This window comes from Opisthocomus hoazin, chromosome 14 (genome assembly GCF_030867145.1).
Source record: "Opisthocomus hoazin isolate bOpiHoa1 chromosome 14, bOpiHoa1.hap1, whole genome shotgun sequence".
NCBI lineage: Eukaryota > Metazoa > Chordata > Aves > Opisthocomiformes > Opisthocomidae > Opisthocomus > Opisthocomus hoazin.
In genome coordinates this window covers 10543918-10571349 of record NC_134427.1, presented here as the reverse complement: position 1 = coordinate 10571349, position 27432 = coordinate 10543918, and the positions used below count along the sequence as shown (strand labels likewise).

At 41.8% G+C, this 27432-nt stretch overlaps 2 protein-coding genes across 4 annotated transcripts in view; one reads left to right on the top strand and one right to left on the bottom strand.

Annotated features, from left to right (window-relative positions):
- Positions 1-27432, top strand: part of HTR2C (5-hydroxytryptamine receptor 2C) — a 47022-nt gene that overhangs the window by 14802 nt on the left and 4788 nt on the right. The window contains exons 1-2 of one of the 3 annotated variants that reach the window (XM_075435727.1): positions 12620-12706; positions 15893-16093. The exons of 1 other annotated variant lie outside the window; for it this stretch is intronic. In XM_075435727.1, coding sequence (XP_075291842.1) covers positions 15970-16093 — 124 coding nt within the window. In that variant the 5' untranslated portion in view covers positions 12620-12706; positions 15893-15969. Of the gene's footprint in view, positions 1-12619; positions 12707-15892; positions 16094-27432 lie in introns of those variants that run through there. One more of the 3 variants, XM_009941475.2, reaches the window with a different exon arrangement.
- Positions 25387-27432, bottom strand: part of IL13RA2 (interleukin 13 receptor subunit alpha 2) — a 32478-nt gene continuing 30432 nt past the window's right edge. The window contains exon 9 of the mRNA XM_075435729.1: positions 25387-25661. Within this exon, the coding sequence (XP_075291844.1) occupies positions 25652-25661 (10 nt within the window). The 3' untranslated portion in view covers positions 25387-25651. The remainder of the gene's footprint in view (positions 25662-27432) is intronic.

The window sequence follows — 27432 nt, the reverse complement described above, 5'->3', positions numbered from 1 at the left end:
AATTCATCTATTTGCCAACCTCAACTTTCTTGCAAGAAGCATTTTTTAAATAGAAAATCTTAACTCTGTAGTGTGAAAAAAAGCAGAGCCTCTCTGTGCCTTTGCACTTGGTAAGAAGTAAATGTGCTTTGCAACTTTCCTGCAAAATTCAGTGAACTGAGCTGTTTCCTCTCTCACAGCTCTACCAAGGCACAAGAGGTCATCACTAGGTCAGTTAGGCACATCACCTCTAAACCATTTAAGGCTGTGGTCTGAAGTAAAGCCATAAGTTAATTGGTAATGAGAGCAGGTTTCTGTAACAAAGCCTTAGTAGGCATTTGCTAAGTCAAGGTAGGTTTTTTGCACCACTTCCAGCTCTGCAGCTCAGCTTCAGATGTGGTCTAACCCTAAAACACACCTTGGAAGCAGTCCTAGGTAAGCACTAACCGTGTAAAATATCACCAGAGCATCTCAGTGAGGATATTTCCTTGGATGCAGCCTCTACAAATGCGGCTGAAAAGACTGGTAGAGTCCACCTGTGTCCTCCTCCAAAGTTCCTGAGAGGTGAAGGGAAATGTTAAAATACTCTAGATGATTTCAGTGGATTAACTCCTACTTACACTAGTTGAACATATGGCCTTGTAGTTTTCTAATTTACCCACAGCATATATGCTGCTTCCATTCAGGGAGCTATTTCTCATATTTTAAACACTAAATGGGGCAGGCATGTCTTGCCTGCCCAGTATAATTGAGAATTGCCTATCCAAAATAAATCTTTTATGTTCAAGTGTGACTCATTAGAATGATTTTCAATGGCACAAATTTAAATGCTGTTATTTAATGCAAATAAAGATTTAGATCAATTTAGTTTTTTTATTTCACCCTTTTGCTAAATATTTCTGGAAGATGCAGTAGATTTTAATATTCACAGGAGTGTAAAGCCTCAAAAACCTGGATTGTGTATAGTTACATTTCTGTTTTACAGGAGTACTGATGTCAGTTTAAATACAGCAGCCGTTTTAATGCTGTCAGTGCAATCTCCTCATGCCCAATTTGCTTCTAGATCAGTGAAATGTGCTTTAAAATGTATGAATCTTTCTTTACTTTTTATGATAGTAGCCTGTTAGATCTGGTAGTAGCTTTGTAAGCGCATTGCCTCATTGTAATTAACTTTTATGAGTTTAGTTGAAAAGAAATATAAACTTACATGTTTTGTAGCAAACCAGAAATTGTTACAAGACAATGAGAAAAGTGGAATTGTTATGTATAAAAAAAAGACCCTATGATGATAAGCTGTTCCAGAGAGAAAACTACTGCTTTATAAAGGTGCCAGGCAGATCACTGAGATAACAAAAATGAAGACAGCTAATGTGTTTCCCATAGACATATTTAGCCTTATCCGAAAGGAAGAGCAGCACCATCTCCCGGCATTGGGCCAAGTGAGACACGGCCACCCAGAGTGTTCCTTAGGTATGTTTAATCCCCTGTTCTTAAACTTATATTTAAAAATAAAGAAAATGGATTTAACCAGAATAGAAGACTTTTTACCAAGACTGAGTTCATTTTAGTCTCTGTTATTGTAAGTACATTTTACCTGTGATAGCTTCTTACAGGGACTTTATTTCAGATACGGATGCTAGCCTCAGGCTAGGTGCCCCTTTGCAAAACTTGCCTGAGTTTGGCTTCAGCTGTACCTCGGGCCTCCCTCATGCTCACAATCTGTTGGCCATCTGGAGAAAGACCCAGTTAAAATGTGCACCGCCTCTCCAACCACACCATGAAGCCTGGTACTCAAGCAGCATCTGCTCAGTGAGCATGCGAGCTGCCTATGAACTGACATTTGCTTCTATTGATTTTTGTAAACTGTGTGATCTTTTTTTTTTTTTTTTAAAAAAAAGGGGAATAAAAAGAGAGAGAGAGGAACAGTAAATCCCACAGAATAGCAGAGCAGAAAGGATAGCAAGTCCTCTTAATCTTTACCCAAAATTTAAATTGACTTAGGAAAGTGGGAAATAAAATATTCTCCCTTTAGAAGCATTGTATGTGTGGACTGGAGTTTAAGACACAGATGTGACCACAGCAGCCTGGCCTGAGCTGTGATAGAGGAATGCATCTTAATGGCTTTATCTGTTCTGTCCATCCCAAACACCTCGTACCAGTTACTACTACTGCTTTCTCTTATCCATAAAAGCCCTTACTTCCCCTTCTAGAAGGTGCCTGCAGCTAAATCTAGCTTTCACACACCGAATATCTAGGACATGTTATCTCATGCTGAGAACTTGCTATCTCTTCTCACTCACCCCAGCAGAGTGAAACTGGGATGAGGAACTAGTTAGTAGCATGTGTTTCTCAGCACTTGCCAACAAGCAGTTATGAATTCTAGGGATGGTCCTACTTGCAGTCTGTTGTAAAGATTAACATATAGCTCATTTTCCTGTGCTGGCTGCAGCTGCAGATATTGGAGAATGTAAGGGGAAAAGCATAAGGACTCCAAGGATGGTCAGCTGTATTTCTGTACTCTGTCTTGACTTAACGTATATCTGAAAAACTCTTTCATCCTTGTTCCGTCTGAAAATTATGCCCTGTATTCACTCGGGAACTCTGTTGTTGCATACAGATAAATACCTCATGTCAGCATTTTGCTGTGTGGTGTATTTGTGTACATCCTATCATATTTGTTGCTTTTACTGTATTGTCTTATGGGCAACATTTTGTTAAAATAAGTATGATTTCTTTTCAGCATACGGTAACCTTAATCTTCTTTATGTGATTAATACAACAATAATGCAATTTCTTTCCTAAGGGCTCAACCTGAGAGATAGTGATGTGCCAAGACCCCAAGGAACAGAATACTGCATTTTTAGAAGAGGTGCATATGATGGGCCAACTCAGCCCTTGAGCTCAAAAGTATGGAAAAATCACTGTCATTATACAGGCCAATACATACATAGAGAGCTGCTTTATACAAGATGTAAAGAATTACAGAGAAGCAAGGTGAAATTTCTGAAAAGCACTTTGGTATATTTGCCTAACAATATATCTATGTAATACATTAGTTTGAATTATAAATGTTTCCAGGATTAGGTCAATTAACTCAGAATTAACTCAAATTTTTCTTCCACTTCCTTTCACATCTGTCTTTTGAATGAATATCACTAAATTCTACTCATCAAATTATGATATTAATGTCTCTCTCAAATTCACATGATGTATCCCTTGAAATTCTGGTTCTAGAGTTGACTAATATTCATTAAAATATGCACAAATACCCTCACAGGTTAGTTTACTTCCCTGAGACCTAATGGTAAGCAGAGCATTAAGTTCACACTTTGAGTTTTATCAGCACACGCTGGGAAAGAGGCTCTGATGTGATTCATCTGCTCACGTTGTAATTAAATGGAAATTATGTTGATCGAAGAGGGGCTACATGCCAATTTCTCTGCCTTGCACTAATTTGCACGCTGCCTCACTGATGCAATACGGTTTTCTGAATGGACAACTTACAACAGAAACAGAATGGATCCTCACTAGCTTTTCTGCCAAAATTATGATTAAAGGTGCTGATGAGTTGAGAATTTGTGCATGAGCCTGTCATGGAGCCTAGACTGTGATTATCAATATGCCTTATATGAACATATTGATTTTGTGCATTAGTTTCCAATATGTATTCCATTTTTCCAGCCACCTCTGTGTTTTCCGGTTGTAAGAAGTCCCGCTGGAAAACTTTACTATTCCTGCAGGAATTCTGATAAGCACAGCAATGGCCGTGGGTTTAGTGAGTGAATCTCGTTCGCGATTCTGTCTCAGTTCCTAGCTGACAAAGGTTCAGGACTACAAAGTTCAACGAGTAATGCACAAATATGAAATACCTAGTTTCTCTCTCAACTCCTAGGCATGAGATTTTGTGGGCGAGGCAGGATAATCGATAAGGCTCTGTGATTCTCTGTTATTTTTCGGGTGTTTTCTATTCCTGTTGACATGTTGGCAGCAGGTTCTCTTCTCCAGCTGTGCTGGAGTTATCGGGACAGACCAGTTGTTACTCTGACCAATCCGTTTCCACTTTCTGATGTATAATTTTGCAACGTGTTTATTTGAGGTAAATTCTGTGTTTCGCTTGTTTTTATAAAAGTCTATTTCCATCCCCAATAAGAGGCAGCAGCTGTAGAAAAAGGTCTTGGTGGTATTGAGATATGGAAATGGTATGACAGGCTTTTACCGTACCTGTTTGGCACCCACTGGGACGCAGAAGACCGTAAATGCGTGTCTGACACCTATGAATATAGATGGCTGCTTTTAGGAGGCAACAGAGCTCTGTCTTTATGTCTACATGTTTGTTCTGAATGTTAACTACTTCTCACTCTGCTATTTAAATTTTGAATTTGGTGGGTAAAATTTTGAATTTGCCAGTTAAGCTTTTGTTGATTTCTTCAGATCAGATGTTCTGAAATGAATCGAGAGATTGCATTTTAACACAGCAGAAGCCGAAAGTCACGAGTCTACTTTACTGTTAAAATCCAGGTAGCTGTCTCCATCCAAGATGTGCAACAACAGAACAAGGTTATTTGGTTGATGTAACATGGCGAGTTGATGTTGACAGGCATAAGGAAAAACAACTTCTAAGATGAAGTCCTTTAAACATACCCTTTACATCTTACTTTATTTACTTCCCGTAACGATTTTTCCAAGTTTTCTAGTCCATAATGGGAGAAGTACCTCCTGTATCTTGGGAGTAACTAGTTCTACTATGGCACCCATATTACTACATTTGCTAAATCTACAACAACACTTATTTTATTACTTTTTGCTAGATTATTATGTTAACATATTTTATTATCGTAGTTATCCTTGGTTTTGATTTGTAATCAAGTGCAAGATTACACTGTAATAATAGTATAACCATGATAATAAAATAACATTGCACTTAATTACAAAGCAAAAACAAGTCTATCAAAAAACCTAATGGTATACCTTAACTAAATATAATTTCTTTAGTTTCCTTTTCCACCTCATGAGACCACTATAATTTTCTGGGTAATAGTATTCTTTCTAATACACCAGTACGCCCACACTTCATTTATCCATATTAAATTAAACATTTACTTCATGTTAATGGAACTTAAAATAGGCCTACTATTTCTGCAAAACTCAAAAATGCGGAATACAACTGTACACAGATGGTGGTCATACATTAAGTTTCACTTTGCTTCTGGTGTTACCCATCCTGAATAAGTTCCACATGCCAAAACACTGTTATAGGAAATGGGATCACCTCATCCTGCATTGCCGTTTCCAGCACAGACCTTCTCGGGATTCAAGAGTGCGTATCTGCATCGTTTGTCAGAGAGGGACATAAAGTCAGGCAGGATTGATGTTGCTGTCCGTTTGTTTTCTTTCCGGCCGAAGGGTGTCACTGGAATTCCAGGGTGTGAGGATAAAGGTATGTTTGTTGTCGTAGTCTGAGGTGTTTCTAAATCTTTGGACCTGTAAAGAAAGATGTGCTGAGTTGACTCTTAGGTGTCCTCATGCAACGCTGTGACAATAATCTGGCATTTTATAGGCTGTAAATGCTGCAGTGTGAAAGCACAATAATCTGAGAGAAAATCTTATTCCAACTTCAAGCCTTTTACGGTAGACTGTAAGTAGTGAGTAGTTTTAATTAGTAACAAATTGTGTACAAAATGCTTACAATAATGCAAATCCTTAACATTGTATTATGTGGTTTTACAAGTTGGGTTGCCACACCGAGTAACAAATTCGTTGCTTGGAATAAAGGGCTAATTACAAATCACGCTGCATTAGGCTCGTTGGGGGTGTATCGGCTCTGCTGGGCGGGCGTCAGGTGAGTGGGGGTACCGAAGCCCCATCGTTCTCAAGAGGGACAGTGCAGCTTCCACCACAGGCAGCCTTCCCAGAGCCCTGCTTTCCCAGGGTTGCTGGTGACAGGGTGACCTGTCCTGTTCATGGCAAGGGGGCTTGGGATGAGGCAGTCTTCTCTGAGTGTCATACCCAGATAGGAGGTTAGTTCCCAGCTAGGTTAAATGAAGCAAACCCTATGGGAGGGCCAGGCGTTGAGTCTCTCGGCTGTAGGGCTGTCTGCTCCTGGAGTGAAGACAAGAATTAACCTGCAGACCTCTGCAGATGAGAAAGGGAGAAATACTGCAACATGCTGAGCTGAAGTCTGCAAGCCTTCTCCCCTTCGAGGCTTAATATAGAGAGATCCCCAGACTCTGATTCTGTCCACGCTTCCCCATGGAGAAGTTCAATTAAACAGGAACACTTATGGTTTGTACTTTCTTGCCGTGATAGAAGTGGAACAGCTCACACCAGGGGCTCTCCACTCGCACGTCTGTGTCCTGCAGGTGTCTAGGCTGTCTAGGAAAGCCTCCTGTGCCGCTGACAGAGAAACAGGCTCTCCGGCAGGCACCATGATGTCTGGCTTATCTGCCAATGAAGCTTCCAGACCTAGTCCTGCTGTGGAAAATTCTTTTCCAGGCCTGCGAAAGGAGCCTCCAGGTTTCATATAGCCTGGCAAAATTGGGAAACATCTAAGTATTATGGGATAACAGGGGGAAGAAGTGGGTAAGGACAGCCAGGTAATTAAGGTTGACCGTGGAGGGAAAGACACTCCAGATTTTGAAACATTTTACTGTAAGATAAAGGCTGCGGAAATGTATTGTGCAAGATTTGAGGAGAGCTCAAGCAGTTAGGTAACTTGGTCTAGTTTAGCTGCGCTTGTTTGCTTGTCTCATTTCTACATTTTATTGTTCAGTTAAAAGAAAGCTATCAGCAAAATTCCCCCAAAGGGTAAGTCTGGGTTGTACCACTACAAGAATCCTGGTGGATAACTGTACATTTCTGGGTGCAGTCTAGGGGTTGTTTGCACATGGTTCAGCAGGTTGTTCCTATAGAGTATAGAACTGATTAGCAATACAACCCTTTTCTAGATTGCTATTAGAATGATTTAATTAAACATTTGAATCTTGATTACATGCTGGATGAATTCTGTTCCACTCCTGTTTCAGGGAAGGAAAGTGATTCTTTGTTGCATTGCCTTTTAATTGGGGCAGGTTGCACGTGCACAGATGACTATACTATGCTGAGCTGGCACCTGGTGGTTATCAAACTCCTAGAAGACAATGGGTGCTTGCTCACATGTTCACAGATTTCCTTGGGATTGTTGCATACGTAGTAGTGTCCGTTAACAAATTATTTCCCTGAGAAAGCCACTGAAGGTGCTGTTCTATCACCTTTCAAACTGCCACAGTGAAAGCTTCCAATGTGATGAACTCCAGCCTAACACTTCTCCTATAATGAAGAATGTATCTGTTCTTGGTCAGAAGCAGCCTGGGCACGGTGGCAGAAATGCTTTGCAAGCAGGTTTGCATCCAAGGTGTGCAGGGACAGGAGAACAGTAGGTGGCACTCAAGGACACGGAGTAGAATTTCTAGGCTTCTTAGCAACCCCCAAATAATTGCTTTTTACAGTGACTTCTGTGGAGCATGCTCACACTGGCATTTCTACCTGTACAATCGTGAAGAATCAGAGATGCCCACTGGTTTAGAGGAAACGAAACATGGGATGCATTTTGCAAGTCCTCTGCTGTGAGTAACATCAGAAATGGAAATAAACATCTGTGTGTGTGACCAAAATATGGCTTATTTCCCTTGCTAGAAGTGATTTCTTGCCATTATCAGTCTCACCGACTGCTTGTACTGGCTTTTAACCTCATCAGACAAGCAAATTGTGACTCACACTGGCATGAAGTTCATCCAGACAATTAACCTACTGTCCTTAATAGCTTTCCTGCTATTGAGGAAGGTGCACTGTACGGTAAGAAGGAAAGCTGACTCACTGAACTACTTTGATATTCCTAAATTCATCGGAGAACTTGAGCATGGGTTGCACTTTCCATTGGCATTAGACCAGTGCAAGCATGATGCTGCACTGAACAAGGGCCAGGGCGATGGTTGTATCCCGGTCACATCCAGCAGCCTGCGAGCAAATGGAAGGCAAAATCGCTGCTGCTTTTCAAACTGCAGCTCTTGCTTTGGCCTCACATTATGCTTTGTATCCCGAGATGCAATCCTTTACTTCCCCTCACATAGGGGGAAAAAAATACTGACTGGGCATGTAAGGTATACCAGACTAAAAAAACTCCTGAAAACATCTGCATCTGTACACTCAAAGTTAATGCTAGTGATCTGCAGAAGTTGGTTTGGAGTAAGAATGTCAATTCTTAAGTTGGCCATCTTCCTGGAATATTTAGTAAAAGCATTGGCTAGTTAAAGATGACAGACCTGTGCTCTCTGAATATGGAACCCTTTACAACAAATGAAGGAAATCCTTATGACATCTTTCTGAAATGAGACATTTTATCGGGATTTGGAGGCCAGCTGCATTGCCAGGAGGGCGCCTGAGCTGAGAAAGAGGATTAATCCCAGGTAGGCTCCCAGACAAGCTGCCAGGATGTCATGGACATCTGAATTGCCACTAAGTTATACTGAAATAAAACTGAAGACTTAAAAAAAATCCCCTCTGTATGGTTTTGTGTTCTCTCACTTGCCCCTGAGCCAGTCCTAGGGTAGAGCCATAGTCTAAACTTTGTATCATACTAGAAAGTCTGGATTTGAGCAGATGGCTTCTTTGTTCCAACTAAGGTAACTGCTCAGCAGCCAGCTGTAATCTGAATAATGCCACTTCATTTTCAGTGCTGAATTTCAGTTTCCTCAAATGATCTGTATGTTTTGGCAGCTGTTTCTTGTTTTAATGGATCTTTTTCAATTTCATCAAAAGTAGGGGAAACCACCTGTTGTTGTCACATGTTTGTGCACTTTGTTATGAAACAGGTTTTTTTGAAAATGTTTGTGTTTTTACATTTAGAAGGTATTCATTTGGGGTCTGTGTTTGCTCCTGGGCTGATTTTGCAATGTGGTGTTTGTTCAACTGGTGTTAGTTGTTCAATAACGGGTGAAGGCTGATCCATAACCTGCATGAAGGAAATTAAAGGAGAAGCCACTGTCCTGCCACTGTGCTGACGAATAGAACATCAGTAAAAAGGAAATGTTTACTGGTGTGAATACTTCATTAGACTGTGGTTTCATTTAGACAAAGTATTATGAAGAACTTGTATCTCAGAATAGAGTGAAGAGATCATATCTCTGTTGGAGTTAAAATGCTGTAAGGAACCTTTTACACAAAGTTGGTGATACAATTCAATTAATTGTACCATTGCCCCATTACCTGTCCGCGTCACGCAACATAAGAAGAACTGAAAGACCTTTGGAGGCACATCTAGCTCTGCTGGGGTTTCCCTCAATGGTGGGGGGTTTCTGAAGAAGACCACACTGTTCTATGTCCATTGCCTGCTGCTCCCTGCCCCATGGCCACTGTGCCATGCTGACAGCTGCACGAGTTGAAAAATGAACAGCTCAGAGGAAAACTGAAGCTCAAGAATGATGGCACAGCCCAGTTTGGATGTGATGGGTGGCACAGACTCAAGTAAATCCTTTGTGTGGTGTTGTGCTATGGCAAAATAGCATCTTCTAGGCGCAGAGGTTTGGGTCAAGTGCAGGGTGCCCACAGTGGTCTCACCAATGCCGTGTCTGGACAGTGTCACCCTCCTTTTCTTACTTCGTGGTCTCTTCAACCTTCATAGCCATCTTATTACCTGAGAACCCATCCTCTGCTGAGCATCTGTTTGGACCATCGAGCCTTTTTGGACTTGCAGCATCCAGGATTACAGTCCTTCTCCTAGAATGCATCTTTATTCTTTGTGTGTAGATTATGTTCCTGTGCTTGGCTGTGCTAGAATATGTGCTATTTAATGGACCTAGAGAGGTTTAGGATAGCTTTTTTTTTTTTCCTCTAGAAAAATGCAGGCTAGAAACTTAAACTCAATTTCTCATGTAACCCAGTGCCTAGGAGTTCAATATGTCAGAAAAACATTAAATTCCACTCTATTGATGATAAAATCAGAAGCATTGGCAGTGCTGCCCTCGAGACCAGCTGTTCCTCTAGCCAGGAATCTTGGCTGCACACGCGTGATCCCTTCTGTGGACGTGCTGGTAATTGCTGAGGACTGTGGGGGTCAAGCAAGACATTCTGTAGTTCTCAGGCACGATGGAGATTTTCCACACTCTGGTTGTGTGACTTTCAGGGTGATACGGATGTCTCTCAGGCATTTGTCTATGTAAATCTGAAGGAAATAAATTAACAAAAGAGAGATACATAGCTTTACACTTACTGATGTGGTATTTCAGGCTAAGACATACTTTACATCCTAGATAAGAGAGAGAAGCAAATAATTTAAATTCTTTCATTCCCTTGGGAATAATGCAATGCAGTAATGTTAAAACTGTATGTAATTGCTTTCTATTTTTGTAAAACCTGTGGCAGCTATGAAACTATGAAGTGAATACTGGAAGGTCTGGTTAGTATAAAATGCTTCAGTTGCAATACATTAATGGTGCAATGGGGCTAAAAAGACTTTTATCAGTGGGCATGGGTAGGCTTTTTTATACAGCCCACAACAGTGGATTTCCTTGGAACATGTGAAAGAATCTTCAAAAGCTGTAAAAACTATCAGAAAGCAACAGCTTTTGGGTACATCTTCCGGCTTGCTGTTTCCCATTTTCTGCATGCTGCTCGGAGTTACAGCCAGGAAACCCGAGCGAACACCGTTATTGAGTATTGCACTCCTCAGTTTGAAAGGCCATATCCTCATTTTTCAGGGAATTAGGTGAGGCATTTCCTGGATTTTTGTCTTTGACCTTTCCGAGAGTCAGAGCACTACACAGAGCAGTAGAGCGGTGTACAGCCTGGAACAGATCCATGGCAGCTAGAGGGTGATCAAGAGGCGCTTCAAGCATGTGCTGTGCTGCCATATTAACTGCTTGGAAACCGTGCTTTGTACTGGGATTAAGATTCATTCAAACACAATGATGTCCTACCATTTTTAGTTCAATTCGTTCAAGGCCTGTAAGTAGAGTGAAACATAAATACAGTAAATATCAGAACCCCAAAAGGGGACAATTACATTTGGCCAAGCCAATAAACAACGTTAAAGGAGACTGTATTTGAACAGATAAGCATCTCTAGTTCTTGTTCTGCACCTCTTAGCTCTGTTTTTTTCTATATATATATACGCATATGTATACATACATTACATATAAGTGTGCGTGCATGCACATAGATGTCATTATGAGCCTAAAAGATAAAATGCACCCTTATTCTTCCTGTGTGATTTTGAAGGGTGATTTTTATCCTTTTTTCCATTCTGATAGTTATAAAGCACTGGCTAAACACAACAAATGTTTTCTGAAGCCTTTTCCAAATTCCTGTTCATGGTTGGAAAAGAAATGATTGCTATGGCTTGCTGTGAGTTTGCCATGAAAAAATTCTGAATCTACAGGGATGAGTTTTACATAGCATTTTGCTTTATTGTGGTGTAAGCAGGTATTTTGTCACTATTATTCCAGATTTATCCCAGCTGTTACACTGTATATTCCAAGGAGTATCCAGGGGTAGATTGCACTACAGAAGTAGTAAATACGTACAAGCGATAGTCATTTTTTAAAATGTAACTGTAGTGAGCCAGCGTGAGGTGTGTTGGTATGTGTATACGGCTCCTGTCTACTCCAGTTTAGCACATAAGGCTGGGTAAAGCTCATGAGATTTTGTTCAAAGCTTTGGGGAGAAGGAAGGAGTTTTGTATCAGCTGCCATCTATCCTGCAGCCCCACAGTTACTTTTCAGCCACAGGCTCGAACGTTTTTTCTCTTTTTTTTTTCTGTCCAGCCTTTCTCTTGCAATCTGGAGTAATTCTGTTTTACCATTTGACATGATTAATTTTGCTTCCATTTGCTGTGTTTTGGATTATTCATTCCCCTCCTGCTGCAGTGGCTGGAAATTTTGACTCTCATGCGGTGAAGAACACAATGACCTTACAATAAGTTAATGACCTTACAATAAGTTAATGACCTTACAATAAGTTAATGACCTTATAATAAGTGTTATACAACACTTATTACCAATATGCATAAAACTTCTCACAAAAGTGATTAAATTTCATTGTTGCCATCTTTCTTGATGGAAAGCACAAAAAAATTCAGGGAACTTTCATCTGACAGCAAATTAGCTACACACAGAGACGGTCTGCAACTTTGCCAAAATGCTTTTGAGTTTGTGTTTTGCTGCCAGCAGTTTGTGCTCATCTCGGCTGTTCACTGACATGCAGGAACTGTGGTTTGCTTTTTCGTCCCAGAGCAGGAGATGAAATCTCACCAATGGACCATGACTCCTGGTTAAGTATGAGTGTTTGACCCATGTTTCCCATGAAGAACAACAGCATCTCAGGTGTTGTGAGGTGCTATTCAACGTTGGAGGCTGAAGTGATATACACAGGCGTTCTGCAGAAGTTTCCTTCCAGGACTTCATACACAGAGTTTTCATCCTGATTGGAGCCAGAAGCCAACCCTGATCTAAAAGTAGTATAATTGCAATAGTTTTCTGTATTCTTTTCTCTAGGAATTTGTCCAGTGTAAACTTCTAGCACCCATAAAATGTCTTGAGGCAAAAAAATCTGCAGTTTAACTACACGCTGGGTAAAGAAATTCCGCCTTCCATTCTGACCTGCTGGATTCATCTAGTTCCCTTCAGCACTCCTGTATCTGGTCTACCAGCCAGGCATTAAATATATGACTGATTTTAAGGGCACAGATTAATTCAAGGTACAAAAATAAGAGTTTCTTAGAAAGAATTTGTTTTTTGCTTACCCAGGTGGTTAGTGGTCTTTATTCTTTCTGGAGCCAAATTTGGGCTGAGATACATACTTTCCGTTGGAAATGCAATTACTAAAGCTTAGAGGTGCTGAAGTCCAAGAATTCATTTCACTTAGTCATCTGCACTTCTAAATATATGGCAATTGCTATTCTTTGTGTATGAAATGAGAGAAAATAGAACAAATTAGAGAAATGTTACCTTCTGCAGATAGAGTATTTCTGAGGATAAGATTGTTTTAAAGGTATAACTTTGTTAACAGAATTGTTTTTTTAATCCTTGTTTGCTTCTTGGCACAGTCACAGGGCACATTTCCTATGTTTTGTACATTTACTTGAAACAGAATTAGATTAAACTTTTTTTCATTTTGTACAAATTACTGGCTTTGTAGGCTGTGTAGGTGTTTTTCAAATGCACACACCATGCTTGCTTAAAAGTAATTGCATATGAGATAGGATATATATTAAGCCTTTCCTATCAAGGTATAGGCATGTGTTACAAGCTGCCATTCTACAAATTTGCAGACTGACATTTTATTATTGCACAAGATTTTAGAAAGCTTCCTGAGAAAGTAAAATGTCTCCTCACATAACTGCCATTTCAGCTAGAAGCATAACTGAGTGCCTTGGGACAGTAAAGGCTACAGGGGTTAGCCATTAGGAGAGCTCTCATATCACCTTTGTCTTTGAAGACTTCCCAACGGTTTGCCTGGGCAGTAATTCTGGGCAGCATTACTTTGATCTCTTGGTGACTGTGATTTTTGCGGAGCCAGGGCTGACAGCAGGCAACACCTACTAACCTCACACTGTGGGCATGAATGCTTACTGTCATTTTTGCTTCTGCTAATTTTTTGGTTGTAATGCTGTTACCTAGTTCACGTCAATAGCAGAAGCTCCAGGGGGAATCAGGCATGGGAAGTGTTCGGGTAGCTCAAAGGAAGACATAAGAGGGACTATTCATCATTCAGTAATGCTAAAAAGGTGGTTGCTGTAGAAACCTCTTCCAGGTCTAGCAGATGTCAAGAATCAGATTGTACCCACTGCAGCGCCATAGATCAGATTGGAGGTGCTCCCATGCACAGGGAGCCTGGAGGCCTGGCCTCCCTTTTTGGAGATGCTGGAGATTTCCTGGCCCTCTGCCTGATGAGGGGGAGCAGCCATCACCATCACTGTGCCCCCGTGCCAAGGCTGCCGCACGGTTAAGATAGCCTCATGCATGTTCACAGGAACCGCTTCATCCATCAGGGAACACTCCCTGGTGCTTTTTTCCAGGTCTTCTGCTTAGGGCTCATTTCAGCCTGTATCAGAAAGCTGGCTCCAGCAACTCAGAGGTAGTTGCTTCCCTGGAGCATTCACTGGAGGCATCATTAAAGACCCAGCAAATCAGAGGTGTGCTTAGGTGGAGCTCTGAGCTCAATTGCAGGTTGATGGTGACAATGTCCTAAGCTATTGCAAAGTGAGAGCGAGAGCAGGAGGTGCGGAATTTGATCATAACTTTGTAAAGGGTCTGATTCTATGAATCTATGAAAGGACCTGAGTCACAATTTAACTAAGTTAAACTCATTTGTACAGTAGAGGTGCCTTTTAAACTAAAGATGCTCCAGCCACAAAGCGCTTTACTTCATTCCCTTTGATAAGGACCTCTTAAATGCTTGCTGCTTTGGATTTCAGTCCACTTACAGTCCATGTAGTAGGGGTGGTGCAAACTTGACAAAATAAATTATTTATCTCCCCAGAGTTGAGGTATGGTTGTGTGGGTTTTGTGAGTTACTTGGCACTTCTTCTGTGGGTTTTCCACTGGTAAAATGAGCTAATGTGTCCACCTTGTTCTGCTGTGCTCTTTGTGGAGGTTTCCTGGGCTTCACTGGGACAATTTGTAATAATTTGCTGTGGCTCGGTTCATCTCAGGTTTCTGCATGTAAGGTATCCTGGGTTTCCTTTGGCTGGGTAATTTATTTCAAAATATGCTTTCTGAGACTAACATTTCTCCCTTTCCATTTGAGATCAGTAGGATGGAGCTGCATTGTTCTTAATATAAAATTGATTCTACAGAGTGATGTTTCTGATCCTTGGGGTAAACTTCAAGGTTGCTTTAGATATCCATGTTCTGAATGAAGGCACAAGAATATCTCATTATTCAACTATTACAAGTCTCTTATGTTTTCAGCTGCTGTAGATACTGTTGATTTGTTTTGAAAAGTGTGTTAGAAGCCCAGAGCTTGGCAGGACTTCTTATTGATCTCATGCAATCCATTCTGGGCAATAACACTGGAGTATCATTCACAAATCAATTTTCTCTGAGCTTTAATTTAAATACCAGTGCCCCCTGAGGATCTTTTGGGTCACTTTTTTTCTCAAGCTGTACTTCAGCACTGAGTAAACTGATTAATGAATGCAGGTACCCAAATTAGCTTCATGTCAGCTGCTGTAGCTGATGTAGCTATCTAGTCTGTTCAGTTTGCTGGCATGCTTGTTTTTCTAAAGAATAATGCTCAGCTCTGTCTACCTTCAAAACAGTTTTCAGATTTCAGCCACTCAATCCTAGATGCTCTGTAAGGAGGAAAGTATTCCTCTGTTATTAAGGCACACTACCTGGGGAGAATATTTAAGATGAAGCAGTGCCAATTAGCTAGTTGTTAGACTGTGTGGAAAAACTGTCTGCTACCTTCCTCCTCAGAAGACACAAACTGAGAAGTACATATCAAGAGAACTTTAGTAAGGATCTGAGTGAAGATAATGCCACATAGCACTATGTAATCCATGAAAAGAATGTGAGAAGCAATTATAAATGAATGTAATATTTGATTTTGTAAAGATACGAGGGACAGGTGAAGAGAAAGGAACAGAGCTAGAATCAGCCCTTGGAGAAGCTGCCAAATTAATGTTCCTTTGCCTTCAGCTACTGGTCATGGAAGACAGATATGTGGGAATTGGCTACAGGTTTATAGAGTGTCCAGAGCCAGGGACTGCCCGGAGAGAGGCCCCGTGAAAGGTTTTTTTGTTCACTCCTCATGCATGTGCCCCTTACTGGTATCGTAGTGTTAAAATATCCCAACGGTTTCTCAGAAATGATGGCCTAGCTTCCCAAATTATTTCTTTTTCTTTTTTCCTTTCATTTCTTTTCTCTCTATGTTTCAGATTATGCTTGGCCTTTGCCTAAACAGTTGTGCCCTATATGGATTTCCCTAGATGTGCTCTTTTCAACTGCATCTATTATGCATCTCTGTGCCATCTCTCTTGATCGGTATGTAGCAATACGCAATCCCATTGAGCACAGCCGCTTCAATTCCCGCACCAAGGCTATTATGAAAATTGCTGCAGTTTGGACCATATCCATAGGTAAGCAATGCGGCTCATGATCTTAACTGTATCTTAATGAATAATAGTGTTCCTCCAATTTTCATTTAGGATTTTTAAGAGGATACTCAAATTAATTTACCTGGCCTGCATGCCTGAATATAATAAATGATTACTGGGAAATAGAAGTCTTCCACTGCGGTTGGTCAGTGACCAAAATAAGTAGTCATTTTTCAGAATAGCACCACTTCCAATCGGAAGCATTGCTGCTGTGGATGTATCAATATGCCAATAGCAATGGTAACACAGACAAATGGTACTATAGAAGTGCTGTGTAAACAAAGCAGAAAATAGCATTAGCAAAGACTCTGGAAGGAAAACCTAGCCAGTACAAATGACATGTCTCCACTGCAGTAGCTGCAGTTAAACTCACACAGGCTCTGGTAGTGGTTGAAGGGAAGCAGCACAGAATTGAAGGCAGGCGAACAGCGAGATATTTACTGCTCTTGTGCAGGCTTTAGAGCCTATATTATACTTTGCCACAGTTGGATTGCTGCTAGTATTGAGCTAGCAAGTTTGAAGTTACAGTAAGTGGGGAGTAGACAGAAAAGAAGCCACTTTTGTATCACTTTGATAAAAAATGATAAATAAAGCAGCAGTAAAATAAGGAAGAAAAGGAAAAATGACAGCAAGATGACTGTAACATCAGGAATTATGTGAAGGAAAACACTTTTGGGGGAATTCTTTCAATGTGCTTTATAAAACGGACATTTGGGGCAGGGTCAGAAGAATTGTATGACCACTCCCTCTGCTGTATTGCCTTTTTTGCCTGAATAAAATGCAGTCTTACAAGGATTTAACATTTAACTTTTTTTTGTAAAGTGGTTTTCACTTTCAGCGCTGTACTGCATGGAAAAGCAGGTTTAAAGTGTTTGAACTTCGGTTTTGCCTGCTTTAGAAGTGGAATGCGATGCTGGATGTCTGGGCTGCAGGAGACACTTTTGAAGAAGCTTGCCATAGAAAAAGGCTTTGGAGAAAAGCCAAAAATCCAGGGGAAATATACCTTCTCTCCTCATGACTATAACAAGAATATCTGTTAGAAGCAAATTTTCATGTGCCACGGGCCTGCTACGGTTCCTTTAGGTAATACGTAGTACAATCCACAGCGAAACTGGAGTGGGTTTAATAAATTCATTTAAGAGGTTTTTTTTTTTTAATTATTGTTTTAACTTTCTGTGCTGCCTGTTTGGTATAGGAATGAAAGCTGCTGAGTTGAGTGCATAAGCAGTCACATGCAAGCAACTTCGTGTGCAGGATGATTTGCACGGCCAGTTCAGAGTCAGCGCAGAATCTGCATCCTGTGTTGCACTGTACAGAGCGGGAGCAGCAGGTATCTCCCCCTAACAGAGCTGTACAAATCTATCAGCAGCGTTAAGCAGCACATTGCACAGCCTGGGCAGTAAGACTGTTCTGCTTCCATTTCTGAAGCTAACTTGCAGATTTTTGCCTGTGCTGCCTTACATGCTGCAGATGTATCCTTAGAGATTTTGGCTAGTGCTGAACGCGGCGATCTGCACAAGCGCCATGAGGGCTAAGTTGTGGTTTGGACTATGAGTCCAGGGAATAAAGCAAGTCAATGAGTACTTCATGCATGGTTCACTGAGTAAGCAGACTAGTAAGTAAATCTGGGGCCTCACCAAACAGATGTAAAGACAGAATCACACAGAATCACACAGAATAGTAGGGGTTGGAAGGGACCTCTGTGGGTCATCTAGTCCAACCGCCCTGCCGAAGCAGGGTCACCTACAGCAGGCTGCACAGGACCACGTCCAGGTGGGTCTTGAATATCTCCAGAGAAGGAGACTCCACAACCTCCCTGGACAGCCTATTCCAGTGCTCCATCACCCTCAGAGGGAAGAAGTTCGTGTTCAGACAGAACTTCCTCTGCTTCAATTTGTGCCCATTGCCCCTTGTCCTGTCGCTGGGCACTACTGAAAAGAGCTTGGCCCCATCCTCCTGACACCCACCCTTCAGATATTTGTAAGTATATATAAGGTCCCCTCTCAGCCTTCTCTTCTTCAGGCTGAACAAGCCCAGCTCCCTCAGTCTTTACTCATAGGAGAGATGTTCCAGTCCCCTCACCATCCTCGTAGCCCTCAGCTGGACTCCCTCCAGCAGCTCTTCATCTTTCTTGAACTGGGGAGTCCAGAACTGGACAGAGTACTCGACAGCCATACACCTACCTCTTCCTGGAGTTACTGGGTGGGGAATGGGCTCAGGAACATTATGGGCTCTACTTTCCTCCAAGGACAAAAGTACCTGAGCCAGGATAGGCAAGGTGACTTTGTGTTGTTGTACAGTGCAAACACCTCACCCCTGCCCACCTTTCTCAGTTGGTGTTCATCAAGTCTGCATTTCTAATAGGATGGTGAAACAGGTGAAAAAATGAGCACTAGAAGAAATAGCTTGGAAAGGAAATGGAGTGGCATTTTCTTTTGCAGGTACATGGCTTGTCAGCCCTCAGTAAGGCAATGGTGTTGCATTTACTCCCCAGCATGCAGAAGTCTTTAGGAAGAAGCTGTGAGCAGTTGCTCAGTGGATGTCTGCAGTACACAATGCTTTGGGGAGCTGCCCTGAGCAGCGCTTCCCTCTCCAGGCTGGGAGGGAGATGTGGTACAGCTGTCCTGCATGCCCTCCTTTGCTGGGATCACAGCTGAGGGGGTGTACAGTGTGTCTGGGCTTTGGTTTTGTTCATTTTCTTCAATGCAGATACAGCTGGCCCAGGGGAGTCTTTGCTTGCATGTCTCTTTTTGAAGATACAGGCAGAATCAATACTCCCAGGGAGTCTGTTCAGGGCACTGAAATGCTGTTGGATTTCCACCCTCCCCAGTGCATGCGATAGGGCTTACCCATTTACTTGGGCTTTCTCCAGAAGGTTGCATTAAAAGGAGAAAGAAAAGTACTCTTTGTATGTATCTAGCTTGTTTTAGCATAAGTATTTTTACTTCGTAAATGAATTTAGAAATGTGACAGACACAGGAATAAACTGAACATGGAATGAAAGAGAACTCCTCACCCAAAGTGTATTGTTGCTGTCTTCTGGCTCTTACCTACTTGTCACTCAGGCCTGAAAAAATGCCATTCAATTTTCAAGAGGATGAAATAGATTAAGTAAATTCACCCTCCCTCCAGTATTAAGTATCACAAAAGAATTTGTGCATTTCCCTCTGTGATTAATTATCAAATTCAAAGCAGCACTTCAGTGCAGGCTGGTCAGTTTGCATGTCCTAAATCCTGCTTCAGCTGGACTGAAGAAACTTTTAAATGCATCCCATGTAAAGAATCCTGAATTCAGTTCCTGAACCAGAATTTAAAACAGGAAGTAAAAAGCATGTAATTTATCTTAATTTAGTAGCTTTTTCATCCCATTTTCCTAAAATGTTAATGCTGACTGCAAAATATATAATAGAGGTTCTTTGCTCATTGAGCTATGAATTTGGCAGGTTGCACAAGCCTAAACCTATGATTAGGTTTTTGAGCGGGGGAACATAACAGAGTCCTCCTGTCTGTTGACAATTGCTTTATGAATGGGTCTTTTGCAAAGCCCTCTTTGTTCCAGATTAAAGTACATCACGGCCAGTTGTCTTGTGCTTTAGCAAATGTAACCTGAGCAAGACTTCTTGTGTTCAGTTAGAGAAAAAGTGGGTTCTGTGAAGTGCTGGGCTTGTAAAAATGAGCTTTGTGATAGATAGTACTGTGCTGAGGCTGGAAATAGAAATGCAGGCAACAGAAGTATCCACACAATTGAAGATAAGTTATACATGTGAGCTTGCTGGCAGAATCTTTATGTTTCAAGAGTTCAGACTTTGCACAGTTGAAGTGCAAAGGTTTTCACCAGTAACATGCAGACTTAACTCACTGGACTCCATGTGTCCTGCTCTGTATCCTTGAGCCACCGAGGAGATCCCCATGCAGCTCTCTGAGTTGAGGAACCAGTCAAACTCTAAATGCACACTGTATGATGCAAGAGAAAGTGATACTGGGTAGTACTAATACATAAGAAGTGTCACTTTGGAAATGTGAATGAAAGAACTTCAGTGATGTGGAAGGGTACACACACATTGCTTCTGATACGAAAGGAAGTAAAACGTTTTAATTCTGAAACTCCTCGTGGCCCACCTGTGTGCCTGCTAGCACAAAAGAGATTTTCCTTCGTTTCCCAGAAGGTTCAAGGTTTGGTCATTTACTAGACAGTGACAAAATTACACGTGCTACCAATTTCCCACCTCGCAGTTTTACATCCTTAGTAACAGTGTAAATTTAGTTTGCTTGATAAGTTACTGAGATAAGGCCATCCTTTAAATTGTGCTCTTTGTATTAGTGCCATAAGCAGACCCCACATGTCTTTTGTTTGTTTGAAAACAGAATAAAAAACAAAAAAAGGAAATGCCCTGTTCAATTATGGTAATACCACAATATGTGTTGTGTTAAAATTGAGCTTTTTTTCTTTTCATTCTGTCTCTGACTCACTAACGATATTATAAGTTTAATTTCAGGTAGATTTCCGGGGTTTGTATTCCTAATAAACCATTCAACTTAAAGGAATTTTACATCCCCACTTAACTTTCATGCTACTTCATTGTTTTATTGAGGAGATCTATTTATAGAAGTAAGAAAGATGTGTTCTGCAAGGATCGGTAAATGCTCATCTCGGATTGAGTGATCTTATGTCTAACAGCTTTTTGCTTCTGCCCTGAGTGTTCCTCTGTCACACAGACTGAGTAGCCCTGTGCATGCAAGCTGTCCTAATGGTGTCCTTAAAGAGCCTCCAGGTATCAGTTAAGCCTTCCTCTATCTCACTGGGAATAATCCCAGTGGGAAATGATACTCAATTGCAGGAACATGCTTGGAGTGGAACCACTGAAATCGAAAGGAATTTTAGTCTCCTTACAAGCTAAGAGCAGGTTGTGCATGGAGGTGAAGGGGGCCTGGAGTAATTGACTGTTGTAACTCTATCCCAGACAAAATCAGGACATTCACGTAGCCTCCTTGGAGTCATGGTTTTAGAGCATGCTTAGGGTTTTGGGTTGCATTTCTGCCCACAGGTGTGTGTCTGGGCTCAGTGACTTTCTCAGCAAGGCATTAGTTTGTTCCCGTGGTGCGCTTGCTGATGAGAGACGCTTGCTCCTGAGCACCCTCTGTTTCGTGCTGGCAGTAGCTGCTCCTGAGAGACTGTGCTTTGGGATAGGAGCACACACACCCATGAATTTCTTAGCAGGCTTCAGCCCCTGCGTTGGTAGGACAGTAATACTATTGCTGAAAAAAATGGTTGCATGTTAATAAAGCCTAAGAGAGAGTTGCATTAGTTTCTCTCCAGATTTGGGAGAAAATCGTATTAATGTATTTCTGCCTTTTTATGTTTGGCATTAAATGTCTGACAGTGTATGTTTGACTGAAATTCATCCCTCATGAGCATGAGGGTTGTAGCTGATGGCAGTTTCTGTAGGTAGAGGTTGGTGGCGATCCGGATAGTTTTTGTTAGCCTCAAGTAAGCACAGAGGTAGTGTTAGGAGTGCAAGCCAGGCTACCACATGCCTCTGGTAGAGCAGCAGAGCAGGTTTGTGCTCATAAAACTTTTTCAGACCTATCTTCTGGTCATGGGTGAGACAGAAACTCTTGTTTTATAGCCTAGAGCATGACACTAAAGCTTCGTCTGCCTCTGTTTCCCATTCCTTTGAATTGACTACGAGGTTCTTGTCTCTGAAGACATTGTTTGGCGTTTGTACCGTGGATCCCAAGTGGGGCATTGATCCCCCTAGCACATCGGTAAGAGTTATCATGGTGGGGAAGATCGTAGCAATTGATAACAAGCTGAATGTGTAGCAAGGGGATCCCCCAACCTTGGGCTTTCAGGCATGGGTTCCTGGATTGGTTTGATTTTGTCATGAGATGTCACTGAAATGTTTTTCCTGGGACAGCAGCAGATGCTGAGAGTCTCTGAAGTATTTTGCACAGAACATGGATTGACCATCCCTCCATGTCCATTCCCAGGGGCAAGGGGGATGCCAGTGTCTCTTGTTTGAGGTTGATGCTACTGAGCATCAGTTCAGGCATCACTGTTTGATTTCTTGGGGAATCCCAGCCCTAGTAGCAGGAACACTGTGAGAAGAAGCCCCATCCCACCTTGTTCAAATGCACTGTTGGAAACACATGGCTGAGTAAACCAAGAGAAGTAATTTAGCAAAACAGAAGGACAGGTGGGAAAATAGTTTATTTCTTCTGTCTTTTACTGGCATTTATTGGTTTTCCATCTGGGCTTAGGTTGTGCAATGTTCTTGCAAGGTTTAAGTAAAGGTCAGCAGCTCGTTCAGGCGCAGTCAGTAATTACATTCCTGTGTTTGCAGTTGGGCTCGTTGCAGGCAGGGAGATCCTTCAAAGTTCAGCCCCTTTTTATCTTTGATGTTAAACCAATACAAGGCTGGCACTGTTGTTTTATTAGAACAGTTAGATAAAAGTAGACCTAATCCAGCCCTGAAGGTGCATTGTTGCTGTATTAACACATGAAATGCACTGCAATTAGTCTGCTGATATATGGGAAATATATGGAATTCTTGTGGTTTTGAACACTTCAAAAGCGCATGTTCTTCAATTTGCCTCTGAAGTGCATTGCTTCCTGAAACTTCTTTCACAATGCAAGCCAGGAGGCTACTGTCTGTTAGGGTTTACTTCTCTCTGTCTGTTAGCTATTCTTAGAGAAATATGCAGGCCCTTTGTGAGACACTTCTGTTAAGAAACCAAACAGATTGGTTTTAGTTTTCTTTTCGCCTTTCCGAGACGATTAGGGGAGTGGAGTCAGTTCCTACTTCCTTTAACAGACTTTAATATTGGTGTGTAACATTCAGGTGAATGTAACGTAACCCAAGTGTATTTTGTACAATGATAAACATTAGGTTAAAGATATGGATTCAAACACGCAGTGTTTAGCATGGGCAGCAACGTTCTTGGTTTTGCAGCGTAGACTGCTTTTGTGGCAGCCATAGGCTTATTTGGCACACAGATCTTTCTCTCTGCCTTTTTTTTTAAATTATGTGTAAATACCAGGAGGATGGTAGTGAGGTCCAAAGCCCACCTACACCAGAAGAGCCTTTGCTATGAACCACAGAGGACTTTGAATCCAGTGCTGACACCAGGAGAGCTGATCCCTGGCATTCCCAAGCCCATGTACCTGCAGAAAAATGTGACTCCTCTTGTGTTCAGTCCTGAGAATCCCACACATGGAAAGACAAAGTAAACCCATATGCAGGCCTCTGTTTTCTTTGGTGAGGTTGTTGTCCCTGCAGGAAATTAAATATCTTCTTGTATAAAATGTCATGAGAAAGAATGGAAATTACTTCCTGTCTTAGTGGAAATAACCATCAAAGACTCCATCTTTCCGGTAATCTCTATCAGTCTCATGGGCTTTCACAGAAGAAAAGAAGGTATTAAACACAAAAACATTATTCTTTTTCATTTAAGTCTAAATTCTGTGAATGTCAGTTTGGACTTTTTAGCCATCTTTTTCTCTACAGCAAGCTAGTAAATGCTTTACAAAGCCATATTTGTAGTCATTTGGGTTTTGTTTTATTAATTGAGAATCTGTGAAGAGCATCTGTTACTCTGTGTCCACAGCATCATCTCAGCCCCATTTGGTGAACCATTTTGTTGTCTTAAAAACATCTTTAAAGCTCACAAGAAGTGGTTAGGACAACAGCTGTAATTGGATTTGTAGTCCGGAGGATGTCTCTCTGTCTTGCTTCCCACTACTCTGTCAGACAGAAGGTAAAGCAGGGGAGACGAGAAAAAACCCTATTCATCATCTTCTTTGTGAACTGCTGTGGTGAAAAGGGATGTCCTGCTCAAGCTACTGCCTGGCAGGAGGGTGCACAGAACTCCAAGTGTTCACGGCTTGCTGGCTGCTGTTGGCTGGTTGTCTCTTCTTACTGGAGCGAAACCAGTTGTCCTAATAAGCACTGCTCAGACATCAAGCAAGACGACCAAATTTTCTCTGAAGAGCAACATGTGATACGCAATTATCTTGCAAAGCTTTTACCTTGCAAGTTTTTGGAACAACGCCACGTCTCTGGGAATTCGCTGCTGCGTTAGTTAGAAAGGGTTATTTGATACAACTGGAAATTGCCTCTGAGGCTGGAGATCTCAGCTCACTAAATCAGCCTGACATTTGTTGATGAAGAGTGTGTCAGCTCAGGCGCAAGGCAAAAGTTCACAAAACACATTGCACTGGCGCTTGGAGAGCTAAACAGCAGTAAGGTTGGACAGCAGTAGGCTTTGGAGCCTTTTGCCTGAGTTGGCACTCACCATCATTGTGCTGGTGTAATGAGTTTAGCTTGCTCTGACCAACTGACCTTAGCTCTGAAATTACGAACAGTTGCCACCGCAGTGTTAGTACTGTGGGTTGCTAGAGTCAAGTGGAGTTGAATGCCTTCTGGGTGCTTGTTCAAACAGCTGAATTCAAGTAAGGCTGGCATTCATGTTTACCCATGTTCAGGCACCACGGGAATGCTTAGTGGTAAGCACAGCATGTACTGATCAGGGTAACCCTATTGAAATCAGGGACAGGGCGTGAGCTGTGTCTGCAAGCAGGTATTTGTGCATTTGGAATAGTGGCAGTAGACATTTTGCGGTAATCCCCCAAGAAGCAAGCCCCTCTGGGCTGTCTGAGACCTTCCACACTTCACTTCTCACTACTGAGGTGGTGTAGAATTAGTCCCTGATGCCCAAGTTGTGTAACAGACTTAGTTTGCTTTAGGGCTGGATTGTGGGGTGGATCAGTGATAAATCTCATATTAACAAATGAATTGTAAAGGAGAAGTGTGAGGTGGAAGAAAGCATTTGAGATGAGGATAAAGCTGCGCGTTCAGAAGTGCTGCAGGCTAGCTGTGGTAGCTGAATGAATGTCGGTTGGCAGCTCCTTCAAGGGCATCTTTCCTCCTACTGCTGTTAACGATGGGATTTTCCTAGATTGGAGGAAAGAGCAAACAAAGATGCTCTCTCTCTTCTGTGCTTTCTCAGTTTGAAATCACACGTTGTTATGAGCGCGGTGAGGGACACGTTTCCATTACAGCAGCTACCTCCTCATTCCCTGTCATCAGTGCTGAGGTATCTTATGTTCATGCAGAGTTTTAGGCTGCCATCAGTGCTCTTGATTTGTATATTCAGCATATCCTAGAACTAGGTTGTTCTTCTCAAATGTGCTTTATGTGTGTGACCACAAAGATATCCCGAAACCTCATCTCATTTCCCTTGGCTAAAGCAATAACACTAAATTCAGTGATGACTACTTCATGGATGAACCTTTATTTATTTTGGAGATTTATTTCAAGGGGTATGTGTTATAGAGGGCTCTAAGGCATAAAATTATCAACACATATATAATCCTACTGTGATGCCATTGATCTAATTCAGATTTCTTCTTTGTGTAAAGACGGCTCTGTCCACATCCCACCACTTCCTGAATGTCTGTGGTCTGATGGACCCATGGCATTAGAAAGATATCTTTAACGGTAAAGAGCCAGTGACTTGATGGGATGAAGCTGATTGCAGTCACAGGGATCTGGCACAGACAAGGTTACAGAGGTTAACATATCAGAAAGGAGGCAACTGCCTTGCCAAGGGTAAGCTGATAAACATTAGCATGTAGAGGGAAAGAAGACCGAATCCTGGAACTGTCACTTGGGCTAAGGAAACACACGCTATAATCACAGAAGGCATTTATAATTGTTACTTTTCAGAAGAAATTCCTTCACTAGATTACTGGCAAATGGTAATTTTACGGTAATGACAAATTGCAGATGTATTCTTCAGAATCATGGAAAACAGCTGGAACTGGAAAAATGCATTGGTTAATCTCTTTAGCATGTTACTCTTTCTGTTTAGAATTTCAGAGTCCCACAGGATTAGTTCTAGGACCTGTGCTGTTCACAGCAACCCCAAAAAAGCAATCCAGACACAACAGTGGCCTCCACACTGGTTGTTTCCCGGGTGAAGGAGCTGAGAAAGGGCATGGCCAGCCCTACAGACATGTCCGCAGAGTCAGTGCTTGCAGACAGCCGGGCAGCCGGAGGGTAGGAAGGGGAGAACAAAAGGCATTCTGCTGCTTTCTATCTGCTGGAATGTGCAGGTTGTTTTTCCTTTGTTTAAAAGGACAGAGAGGAATTTGAAAAGAAATGGAGAAAGATAATCAAAGGCATAAAATGTGTTTGGCATGAGGATAGAATAAATAGAATAGCATTCTTCAGTTCCAAAAGAGATATCAAACAGGAGGGATGGCAAAGGTCTAGAAATTCACCGAGAAGGTGGAAAAGGTGACCAGAGAGAGATTCAGTGTTTCTCACGGTAGACGAACTGAGGGGAGTCAAAGGAAATTATCAGGCAGCAAATTTAAAATGAGCAAGAAATACTTTGCTCACATGACAAACAGATAGGTTGTGGAACTGAATGCCGCTGAGTATTGTGGAGTTATAAATGAGATCAAGAATTGGTGGAAGATAGGCCTCTCAAAGGTTATTTTAGAAACAAGGTGTGGATGCAACTTCTTGCTGTGAATTTTCTAAGCTATAATGCTGACAGCTGCCCCATTTTGTACCATGGCCCTAAGCTTGTAGTACCTGCCAAAGACAAGAGACAGGACTAGATCAACCCATGATTGTCTAACTAGATTTGTCCCACCATATATTTTCTGTGTTCTCATGTACACATAGATTGTGGTATTCCAAAAAATGTTTTTGCTTTTGTTGGTTTTGGCTGTGTCTAGACATATTTCTTTGGAAGGTTTCAGGTCTGTCCTGGTGTGGGACGGAGCTCCACAGATCAAGGAACAAAGTTTGGATCTCATTACGCATGACTCTGGTATGAGTTCTGTATTTCCTCTTCCTTCTGTCCCCACAGTAAATTGCTGATGACTTTCACTAGGTAGACTACAGCAGGTATATAAATATATATTCCTTAGAGGAAAACAGCATTGGAGGACATTAAGTAAATGCATCTGAATTAGAGCTACTAAAAATGCTTTATTTTGTTCATTTTTTCACTCTGTGAGGGACAAGCGAGCAGCTAGCTGTGGGTGTGGGCTGTTATGTGCAGTCCTGGACAGTAATGCTTTGGGCTTGAGATGCTGTATGCTCTGCCCATGTTCCAAACGGCATGGACACATTGCCATCTGCAGAGACCCTTCACGCAGGACTCCTGCTTCTGCTTCAGAAAGCCCTGATGTCCTGAAATCCTGGACAAACAAGCTGTACTGGGTGATGCTGAAGAGGAAAAGGGATCCAAAATGTTCTTAACCTCACTTGTCTGCTATTAAGCCCATGACTGTAAAAAGTGCT